Source organism: Trachurus japonicus, chromosome 6 (genome assembly GCF_045865225.1).
Source record: "Trachurus japonicus isolate A0001 chromosome 6, Traja_1.0".
In the NCBI taxonomy this organism is placed as follows: Eukaryota; Metazoa; Chordata; class Actinopteri; order Carangiformes; family Carangidae; genus Trachurus; species Trachurus japonicus.
Window position 1 is genome coordinate 28,032,213 of NC_140912.1, and position 12,247 is coordinate 28,044,459.

General features: G+C 42.5%; 1 protein-coding gene across 1 annotated transcript; it reads left to right on the top strand.

The window, feature by feature from the left end:
- The first annotated feature begins 3,437 nt into the window (after window positions 1-3,437).
- Window positions 3,438-8,404, top strand: LOC146986338 (uncharacterized). Its single transcript, XM_085780112.1, has 3 exons — window positions 3,438-3,695; window positions 5,303-5,941; window positions 7,743-8,404. The coding sequence occupies exons 2-3, from the start codon at window positions 5,378-5,380 to the stop codon at window positions 8,328-8,330; spliced, it is 1,152 nt and encodes a 383-aa protein (XP_085636238.1). The 5' UTR covers window positions 3,438-3,695; window positions 5,303-5,377; the 3' UTR covers window positions 8,331-8,404.
- Window positions 8,405-12,247: the final 3,843 nt, after the last annotated feature.

The following is a 12,247-nucleotide window of genomic DNA, read 5'->3' on the forward strand; positions in this document are numbered from 1 at the left end:
AAAAAAATAGTTTATTATTGAGGAAAGAAATCAGTGTTTTACAGTTTTTACTGCATTTATTTGTTTGAGTAACACTGTGACAATGTTGCACAAAGTACTAAATGTTCAGATAATAGTGTCTGACAATGTTGATTGTAAACTCAGTACTTCTCACCTCACTGACATACCGTGTTGAGGTTTTTACTTTCATAAACAATAACAATAAATGTGTCTCCAGCATGGGATCAGTTGAATGACAACACGCTGTTTACACGCTGCATGTGATGTCTTTTGTCTTGGTTTCAATATGTGTAGAAAGTAAATAACCCTTTCTACTGACCAGCAGTATTTCAACATAACCTGGAGAGTTTTCATTGTAGACAAAACAAACATGGTCTTTTTTTTTAATTAACATCCTTCATGTATTTTGTGAACGGTCTTACAGAGACACTGCATGCCATGGACATCCTGCTTCATAAAACAGTCGCATAGCACAACCTGCATAGATCTGGCATTTGTCGGCAAGTTATTGCCAACTGTCGTCAGTCACTACAGTTGCCAGGAAAATGTGTGTGTGTGCGAGTGAGTATGTCACGTTACACCAGGCTTGTGATGCATCCACCTGCACATGCTGGTGTAACAAAACACTGGAAAAGTTCTCCAAAACATAACCCCACAGCAATGTTAGACAGGGCAAGGACAAAATTCAGACCTGGACTTTCCAAGGAGTCCCTGAATGCAGCATGAGCTTCTGTCAGAGTTTGCCCCCTCACTTTCAAACTGCGTATCAGGATGTGGTCATTTCTTGCTAAAGAAACCCTTGGATGCCGAGATCTTCTTTTTTTAACGAAGTATCTTCAAATTACAAACATGTAAGGCACAATTTGTGATACAAAGATAGAAAATGTTGAACCAGCTTCCAAACAAAGGGAAAAAAACAGAATACAACAAAAAAGAAAAGAAAATAACCATGTGAGGGTCTTGTTCAAGAAAGGTAAACCAGTCCAAGTCCAGTAAAGAAAAGAGTCTCTGGGCATTTTTGTTTGTCATGTAATACAAGGATTTTTTTTGTATTCATGAGTTTCAAATGTAGCCCTACACCTGCCTTGTTGGGAACCAACACAGGTGTTTCAATTTGAGTTGTGTTTCTGATTGCCGTAGAAGTAATTAATTAGTCTGAAACACCTGTGGGTCCCCAACATGGCAGGTGTAGGACTACATTTGAAACTCATGGATAGCTTAAGTTTGTACGCCCAGATCTTGGTTTGCTTTCCAAGCTGTTGGTTCGTCTGTATTTCTGCAGAGTGGATCCAACCGCTGAAGGACTGCATCTGCGCTTCCTGGCTATCTGGCAGCAGCTGTACCCTTCCTGGCTGAGAATCTGTATCTTCAGGCCTGGCGTGTTTCCTGTGTTAGGTTCCTTGTTTTTGCCATTTTTGTCTCTGAAGAACTTTCAAATGTGCTGGCTTTTATATAGACACAAAGCACGGTCTGCAACAAAAAAATTGTGTCTTTTAATAAAAAGCATGACCTTCATTAGTGGATCACTGGTACCAAAATGACGCAATACTCAAAATTTGTGATGTATTCTTATGGAACCAATCCAATCCAATCCATTTCATTTAGTAAAGTCACAGCCAAAATACTAAATAAACCCTAAAACAGCCATTAAAAACTTAAAATTGATTGGTTCTGTCCAAGGGTTTCTTTAGCAAGAAATGACCACATCCTGATCCGCATGTGCAGGGGATTGTGTTAAGTTTTAAGGGTGTTCGAAACCTTTTTTCTACCAAGCATCTCTCTAATGATGTACTTTTAAACTCACTGGTTAAACAAAGAAAGTCTCACATTTGTAATCTGTCACTACAGTACAAGGAATACATGATTTTCTTTAAAGCTAAATCCACTGAACATATTTAAAAATGCCACGGCCCTGCCTCTGCCTCATTGCGTCATGACATAATATCTGGCACTGAACCAAGAGAAAATATTATGTATCCAGTAGTAAACACTGTTTTCAGTCTGAGGTAACATTTCTGAGCCCAACACTGTTTCTAAACACGCCAACTGTACTAAGACGTGACCAGTGCACAGAATTGCTGCACTTGTTCTTGGAAACAGGACGTAGGAAGGAAAGGGGGCAGTCTCAGAGGATGCATTGCCAGATACATTTGCCAATTCAAAGGCACACAACCTGCAGCACCAAGCCTGCAGCTTTTGAGTGCCATCTACTGGTGGGAACAAAACAACAGCCAACTATTAAAAATAAAAAGTTTTCCCAGATTAGAATAAAAAGCTGCAGTTTCACATGTTGGTGGCTCCTGTTCTTAGTGTTAACATAAACATTAGAAGTCTTGTAAGTATTTTGACTTCTGTAAACTGCACAAAGCAAGATAATACCTTTTACCAATGCAAGGTAGTTTGAGGTGAGAAGATGAGAAGCCGGAGATCTGGATGTGAATGAGTAGAGATGATGATGCAGGAGAGAGGAGAGGTGATTTTAAAGTATGACAGGGACAATGTGATTGGCTGGTTGAGGGAGATCTGATTGGTTACCGAACACCTGAAGTCAGCTGAGTAGTCAGCAGATATCTTGACTTGTCAAATACAGAGGCAACTATGGGATGTGATTAACTATGATTGTCTTATCTGTTGTAGGCTAAGTAAAGTGCTGTGACACTGGCAAGGGCACAAAAGTGACATAGCCTACATGAGTTTTTTCAGCTTCCAAAAAGGGTGAATAAGTCTGGGAACCACTGCTATGAGATGTTTTTGTGTGCATATGTCACTTATTGTTGTTCAGGTTAGTCTTAAGCCATGGTTCATCTCTGTGATTTGTGATTTGACAGGTGAACAGTTTCCAGAAGCTCCTGACCAAACTCACAAGACGAAACAAGAAGACACGTGTATGAAGGAAAGGGGCAGTCTCAGAGGATGCCACATACATTTTCCACTTCAAAAGGCGGACAACCTGCAGCACCAAGCCTGCAGCTTTTGAGTGCCATCTGCTGGTAGAAAAAAAATACCAACCATTAAAATAAGCATAGTGTAATACTTTATCAACGCAGGGAACATACTTCAGGTGGTTGGAGCGACATAGAAATTGTGGATAAAATACGTAAAATACAATATTTGAAGCAAACAACAGACAGAGAAAAGCTTTCTTCACTACCATTTTTTCATGCAACCAACAGAGGGCGCTTGTTCTTTCTTCCGGAATCCCGTTGAAGATTACTATTTTCTAATATTCCCCATCACCTTCTTACCTTTAATCTTGTGTTTCTTTGTTTTTTATTAATCCCCATGTGTCTTATGTTTATGCCGACCTTAAAAACACCCGTTCTCCTACACTTTTCCTTTTCAAAACATTAACCCCCGCCCGACGGCGCGACGCCGAGGAGCTAAACGCGCAGCCCAACGCACTTTGATGACGCCATCACCAACGAGCCACAACAAAAACAACAACAGAACTCAGCTGTTCGGCGGCTAGCTAGTTAGCTCATGCAGTTACTGACTGCTTTTTAGGCTTCAGCGTTTGTATATGTTACTTTACAGCCACCAGTTTACACGAATATTAAGCAGATTTTTATAAAATATTCAACATTGCGCAGTAATTTGCGATATTATTGTAAACTCCTTTGTTTCCTCTGTGCTAGCTCCTAGCAGGTTAGCTGTTTAAACTGAAGACGAGGGGGAAGCCTGTTCCGACCAAAAAGGTAAAGACACGACTTTAGTCTCGATTATTCTCACTATCTATTAAGATTACGATACTTTATTGCCATTATACATGCATGTACAACGAAATGAAGGTGCACAGTCAGGATGCAGACTCATAAAAAAAGAATAAACAATGTGCATCAGTCACACATCAGCATTTATTCACTGACCACACAGCAAAACATCACAAACACACATCAGTACCAATGTATGCCAAAGTACAATGAAATGTCTGTTAAAGGGGTAGTTCAACACTTTGGCAAATTCACCTATCACCATAATCCCTATAGTCATAGCAGTAGGTCCATTACCTTTAATTATCGGTGCATGTTGTTTTGAGATCGACAGGGCAGAGACGTGAGCTGCTCAGTGAACACAATGGAGGTGAATGGTATAGGTCCCCTGCCCTGTCCCTCATCAAACTCATCAAATACACAATCCAACAACTCCAAAACGCTCTCGTGGAGAAGTTGTGACCTGCACATTCACCACGCTATGAAATAATCATGTAAAATTATATAACATTACAACACATGAAGCAAATACTCAGAACTACTTGCGCTTTTGAGATCACTCCACCCAGCCGCTGTGTCTGGGGTGTAGTTTGCCTCTAAAACAACTCTGTCTAGTATGTTTCATGATTATTTCATGGCGTGGTGAATGTGCAGGTCACAACTTCTCCACCAGAGCGTTTTGGAGTTGTTGGATTGTGTATTTGATGAGTTTGATGAGGGACAGGGGAGGGTACCTATACCATTCACCTCCATTGTGTTCACTGAGCAGCTCACGTCTCTGCCCCGCGGATCTCAAAACAACATGCACCGATAATTAACTGCTATGACTATAGAGATTATGGCAATAGGTGAATTTTCCAAAATGTTGAACTATCCTTTTAATCACGTTTGCTTCACTGTTGAGTAACAAATATTATAAAAGGTGTGAGTGTTTGAATGTGCAGCTGCTCTGGACAGCAAATAGGAGCAAATAGAACAAAGATGACCAAGCAACCTAGAGTCTTGTCACATAACGAGTGTCACAGCATTAAACTGTAATGTAATTCCCCCACAACCACTGAGCACATGGAGATCACATTACGTGTAGGTTATTTATTGATCCTTTGGGTTATTTATTATTTAAATGCTAATGTTACACCGACCTGGTCAGCTAGCTGCACCTGGAGTCACTTAGTCAAATGATTCACATTCGATACAAATTCATTTACTAAAGAAAGATGAACCACAGTAAATTTACATACCACAGTCACATCAATATGAGAATATTAGAGCTATAGCTACTGAGTGTTACCTGGTGCAACTACCTATAGATTAGCTTTACAGTTTTCTAGCTTTTACAAGAAGTTAATCAAGTTCACAACCATCAAATGAGCTGTTCAGCTGGACCAAAATTATTATCAATGATGATGATTAGGTTCCCCATTCAGTGCATAATGTATGGTAAATATGGTGTGTTTCCTGTGTTGAAGCAGACCACAAACTGAACCAGAATGGATGTGTTTCTGACTCTAAACTTTAAACACTTTCAGAAAAAAACCCCCAAATAACTTAAATTGTAAATGATCTTCTGCCTGTTTATCTTCTAACTCTAGGACTTCATCAGACCAGAGACATTTATGGCAGATCCAGACCAGAAGACCGGCCGGTGGAGATTCTGACCTCCACCAATGACCACCAATATAATTTCCTCATCCGTCGTAATGTCTCCCCGAAAAAGACCCCTGGTCCCCGTGAGCTGCCGGCGGAAACCAGCGGACGACTACTTCCCTTTCAACTTCCTGCCGGTGGAGTGTCAGCTGCACGTCTTGTCCTTTCTGAACGAGGTGGACAAGTGCAGCTGTGCTTTGGTTTGCCTGAGCTGGAGCTGTCTCGTCCGCTCGTGGAAGCTGTGGCGGGTGGCCGACTACTCCCGTCGCGGCGTTTTCCACCTGGGCCAGGAGGGGCTGCTGGTTTCCAACCGTGAGTTTGAGAGGTGGAAATCCTGGGTGCACCACTACACCCACCACCTCATCTCCCGCCGGGCGAGCCTGCTCACGCTGAAGGCCAGCTTCGACCTCGGGGACCGCTGCAACAAGTGGTGCGAGCTGCTGAGCCACCTGCTGGACAACGTTCACTGCAGAGACCTCAGCCACCTGGACCTCAACTGGACCTTCACGCTTCTGGAGCCGCTGGACCTCAGGGTCCACTCCAGCTCCAGTTCTCACCAGGACAGCATCACCAAAATGGACCAGGTAACTTGGTTTAGTTTATTTCAGCTTTCACAGAGAATCCAGATTAGAATTTAATGGGATAGTTCAAGATTTTGGCAAATTCTCCTATCACCATAATCCCTGTAGTCATAGCAGTAGGTTCATTACCTTTAATTATCGGTGCATGTTGTTTTGAGATCAGCGGGGCAGAGACGTGAGCTGCTCAGTGAACACAATGGAGGTGAACGGTACAGGTCCCCTGTCCCTCATCAAACTCATCAAATACACAATCCAACAACTCCACAACGCTCTGGTGGACAAGTTGTGACCTGTGCATTCACCACGCCATGAGATAATCATGTAACATTACGAGACAGAGTTGTTTTCGAGGCAAATGCAGCCGTAACTACATCCAGACACGGCTGCTGGTGGAGTGATTTCAAAAGCACAAGTAGTTCTGAGTATTTGCTTCATGTGTCATAATGTTACATAATTATACATTATTATCTCATAGCGTGGTGAATGTGCAGGTCACAACTTGTCCACCAGAGCGTTGTGGAGTTGTTGGATTGTGTATTTGATGAGTTTGATGAGGGACAGGGGACCTGTACCGTTCACCTCCATTGTGTTCACTGAGCAGCTCACGTCTCTGCCCCGCGGATCTCAAAACAACTTACACCGATATTTAAAGGTAATGAACCTAGCAGATATCTTGACTTGTCAAACACAGAGGCAACTATGGGATGTGATTAACTATTATCGTCAAAATCTCTTTAGTAAGTAAAGTCCTGTGATGCTGGCAAGGCCATGAAGATTCATTTTCTTATTAGGGGGGTAAAGAAAAGTTGGACAAAGACAAAGTCAAAGTCAAACAAAGACAAAGTATCTTTATTGTCCCAAACAGGGAAAATGGAGACAGAGACATTAATTTCAAACACACTGTACAGATGGACAACAACAGATAACATGTCATAGCAGGCAGAATCAAAGAGAAAAGTTGGTGACTTACATTAGTTTTTTTCAGCTTTCAATGGTGAAACAAGTTTGGGAACCACTGTTATTCGATGTTTTTGTCCACATTAACATGTCACTTGTTGTTTAGATTAACCTTAAAGGGATAGTTCAACATTTTGGTAAATTGGCCCATTGCCATAATCCCTATAGTCATAGCAGTAGGTTCGTTACCTTTAATTGTCGGTGCAAGCTATTTTTAGAACGGCGGAGCAGAGCCGCCAGCTGCTCAGAGCTACGCTACGGAGGCTAATGGGATTTCTTGGTTTCCCTCATCAAACTCATCAAATACACAACCCAACAACTCGAAAACGCTCTGGTGGACAAGTTGTGACCTGCACATTCACCACACTATGAGATAATAACGTAACGTTACGAGACAGAGTTGTTTTCGAGGTAAATTCATGCAAAACAGCTGATGCGCGTTCCTGTCAGGGGCAGTTTTTCAGCAAGCAGTCTCTGTATTTGCCTCTAAAACAACTCTGTCTGGTAATGTTCTGTTATTATCTCATAGCGCGGTGAATGTGCAGGTCACAACCTGTCCACCAGAGCGTTTTGGAGTTGTTGGATTGTGTATTTGATGAGTTTGATGAGGGAAATGAAGAAATCCCATGAGCCTCCGTAGCGTAGCTCTGAGCAGCTCACGGCTCCGCTCCGCCATTCTAAAACTAGCTTGCACCGACAATTAAAGGTAACAAACCTACTGCTACTGTATGACTATAGGGATTATGGCAATGGGCCAATTTGCCAAAATGTTGAACTATTCCTTTAACATGTCACTTGTTGTTTAGATTAACCTTAAAACACCTGGTTCTTCTCTGTGATTTTCCAGGTGAACAGTTTCCAGGAGCTCCTGACCAAACTCACCCACAGCTGCCCGCGCGTCTCCAAGATGCGACTCCACTTCGACTGGTCGGACTTGTCCGTGTCGCTGCTCACCCAGTTCCAGCAGCTCCGAGTCCTGGAGCTCAAATACTTCTGGGTCTTTAAAGGGGTGACTCCCTCCACGCTGCAGACCCTCACCAAGTCCCTGCCCAACCTCAAGTCGCTGACGTTGCACATCCTGGTGCCTCTGAGGAACCTGGGCATCTCGTACACGCTGGAGTCTCAGTCGCTGGAGTTCCTGGACGTGTCGCCCAGCCGAGGCCTCGTCTTCCACTGCCTGAAGCTGCCGGCGCTGCGCGAGCTCCGAGCCAAGAAGATCGTGCGCGGGATCACGCTGGACCGGAGGACCAGGCTGCGGATCCAGCACCGGTGGCCGTGCCTGTACCACGTCCTCCGGGAGGGAACGCCGAAGCTGCAGGCCCTGAACAACGAGCGGCTCCTCCCCACGTGGCGGGAGGAGAGCTACGGGGATCTGTCCGCCATCCTGGAACAGTCCTGTTACTGTGTTCAGCATCTCGACAGCTGGCTTTGGTAGTCGGTCGGCCTGTAAATGAAGTACAGATGGCGGATTCCAGAAGAAACCAATATATTTCCTTTTAAAACTTTGATTTACAGGGATAGTTCACCCAAAATTCAAATTTCATTTCTCATTATCTACTCACCCTCATGTCGACTAAAAGCTGTGAGAATTTTCAGAGTCCTCCGTGCCTTCTCTGAGTTACAAGGGGCGGGGGGGGTCCGCACAGCAGTATTTGTCCATGTAATGGTTGTCAATGGATACCAACTTTCTTCGTCCAAAAAGACACACCAAAAAACATCCAAATACCTCCACACTGCTCGTCTGTAATGTCCCTCTGGTATTGAAGCCCCGACATGAGAAATTGTTCCGAAAAAAATTAAATAAGTCTATATTTTAAGCTTGTTTGTAGCGGAAGCTCCCAGTGTCTCGGTTCGCTGCTCTTCCTGTGTCAGTGCACTGACCGGCAGAACAATTTCTCATGTCGGGGCTTCAATACAAGAGGGACATTACAGACGAGCAGTGTGGAGGTATTTGGATGTTTTTTGGTGTGTCTTTTTGGACGAAGAAAGTTGGTATCCATTGACAACCATTATATGGACAAATACTGCTGCACGGACCCCCCCGTAACTCAGAGAAGGGACGGATAACTCTGGCCTTAGTCGACATGAGGGTGAGTAGATAATGAGTGAAATTAGAATTTTGGGTGAACTATCCTTTTAAATGAAGTGAATGTCGTGCGCCCATGGGGGACGCGGATAAAACTTGAACACTTGAAGTCGAATCAAACGGCTGCAAGCTGTTTCCAAAGCAGTGAGCTGCTGCTGCTGCTGCTGTTAATGAGGAAACATGTTTGTGTCGACATGACAATGACAAACAGCAAGTCTGTAGTTGGTTTTTATTTTATTGGTCCAACATTCCCCCCCCCCCCTAATAGAAAAAAAAAAAAAGCTGATTGTACTGTTTTCGTGCCGGCCCGGGGATCCGTTTCCACTCAGGCTCTGGAAACTTTGCTGGAAAAGTGACGACAATGACTGCAACTTTATCTGAGCGTCTGAGTGCGTGTGTGTGGCCCGTGTGTGATGAAAAGAGACTGAATGACTGAGTGAGTGAGTGTGGTGGCTTCTCTGTGGAAAAAAACTTAAAAACTTTTAAACATCAGAGACAGAAAAACCAGGGCTCAGTGTCGAGGGAAGAAAAACAACAACCATCCGAACTAAAGGCAAAATATTTGGAGAAAGAACCAACTTGACACGGAGAGAGAGTTGTAATTTAAAAAAGAGTTCATTTCATTTCAATTACGTGCTGTGTAATTAAAGTGATAATTTGAAGAAAATCTCAAAATATCACATTTTTATCCTTCCAGTGTCACATTATTATCAATATTACGACTTTTTTTCTTGAAATATACACAGTTCCTTTCTAGAAATATGACAAATGCACAACTGTTCAGTTTTTATCACTGGTTTATTCTCTAAATATTTTGCCTTTCTTCTCTGTATCCAGTCACCAACAATGTTACAACATGTTCTCAATAGCAGAAAACTGACATGTACTGTACTGTATTTTTTTTTTCTTTTACTATTTTTGATGATTATTATTGATTGAAATGAGTCGTTTACTGTTGATAATTGATGAACAAAGCTGTCAAGGCTTTTATTAGAAAATGCGACGTGTGTGATCCCAGGCTCCTGGAACAGGTTTCCACATTGATCTCAGTGACATCAAAACAAAATAATCAATCATCTGTGTTTGGCGGAGACACAGCAGGGACCAAAACGCTTCTCAGATCCACTGTGCACTGAGTCCTCTTTTTAAATTCCTCTCTCAACTCGACGCAGGAAGTGTCATCACCAATTATGTTGTTGAGTTTTTTCACGTTTACCGATACTCAGACTCAGAGGCGACGTTCGGCAGCAGTCGGGGTTTTATTGAGAGACACGAGCGAATTTGACAAACGGCGAAAGCCAAAGAATCAAAACAAAAAACAGCCAGAGGCTCAGACTCAGAGGTCCATCCCTTTAAAACCCGATCAAAACAGGATACCGATAACATCTTTGGCAACTTTTTTAACACGTTGTTACCAGAACTGCAGTCGTTTTTTGGCTTTGTTTTTGCTCCACAGCGTCAGGTTGACTCCTAAGAAGAAGAAAAAAACATATCTTAATTGTTTCAACCAGACCATTTTGTTATTAATCACTTAGTTACCACACACACTCTGGTCAATTAATCAAACAGCCTGTCTGGAACCAGGGCTCATTCCAGTTTGCACCAGATGTGTTTAAAATGTTTTCTTTCCTGCGTTGTTCAGTCTTGAATGTGTGATGTTGGTGTTTTTAGTTTTTAAAAAGCGGAGAGAGCTGATGTGTGGATTTTATACGAGGTTTGAGGACATTTTAACCTGCCTGTCTTAAAAAAAAAAAGACATTTGGAGACTTTATTTGCACATTATATTTCCATTGCTGTCGTCAAAAGTCGATGTGGTTTTCGAATCGCTGCAGCAAACAAGTGACCAAAAAAATAACAACAACCACCTGTTTTAGTTTGCGATCAGAGTTTTCCATGAATGTAAAGTTTTAGATATTTTATTTTTCTCATCATGAGCGGCGACTGTTTCCGGAGAGAGATGAAGTAGTCGGTGCCTTTTGCAGTTTCCCTCCCGATCAGCAGAGGACCTCCTCCGCTAAGACTTGACCGACAGGACTTCACTCCCTCTCTCTAGACACACGGGCGTGTTTACAGCTGGACTAGTGACACACTCGTGTGTTCAGATCAATGGATTCTCATCAGTTCACTCCAGTCACTTGTTCTGCAGATGTGTGTATGTGTATGTGTGTGTGTGTGTGTGTGTGTGTATGTGTGTGTGTGTGTGTGTGTGTGTATGTGAGGGTATTTATTTCTCCTGAATATATCAAAGTGTGCGTGAGGTTTGGTCGATGTCATGAAGAACTTAAAGAGTGTAGAAAAATCACCACGAGATCCTTCATAAGCGATTGTACCCTGTCTTTATTTTCACTTGTGAGTCTGTCTGTATGTATGTGTGTGTGTGTGTGTGTGTGTGCGTGTGTACTTGTATAGCTATACATGTGAGGACCAGTTTGAGTTTTAAACCATCAGAGTGAGGACATTTTGGGAAAGTGAGGACATTTTGGCCAGTTCTCACTTTCTCAGACCCCTTAAGACTTTAAAATAACTAGGTTATTATAATTAGGTTTAAGTTAGGTTAAGAGTGATGGTTAAGGTTAGGCATCTGTTTTGGATGGTTAAGGTTAGGGTAAGGGGCTAGGGAATACAGTATGTCAATGAGTGTCCTCACAAAGATAGCATTACAAGCTTGTGTGTGTGTGTGCATGTGTGTGGCAACATCGTGGCTCGTCGTTTCACAGAGAAACATGAATATTAATAATATGACCAATGACAGGTCTGATCCCGGATCTCCTGCTGTCTGAGGAACAAATCCTCCCTGAAATAACATATCACAGTGTGTGAGTAGAACACCCTGACAGATGTTGTAACATCTGGACCATAAGACTTTTTTTTTTTTTCTTCCACATAATAAATGATTTAAGTTTCTTTTTGAATTCACTGGAATCTGATATGGTCGTTTTCTTGTTTGTTTTCTATTTGTGAGTGGGATTTATTTTATTTTACTTAAATATTTATTTATTTCTATATTTCTATATTTATTTGGAGATGTGTGTGACCAACAAGTGTCAGAACCATTAGAGATGATGTTTGGTGTGAAACCAGGAATGTGGCCTCCACCATGATGATGATGATGATGATGAGCGACCATTGTTGTGCCATCTCACTGTTCCAACATCTGTTCTCAGTACAAATAACCCGTCACCTCCTCAGGCGACTGTTTTCCGTCACCGTTGCCATTTCGTGCCCCGTTGTGTGTGTGTGTGTGTGTGTGTGTGTGTGTGTTTCCT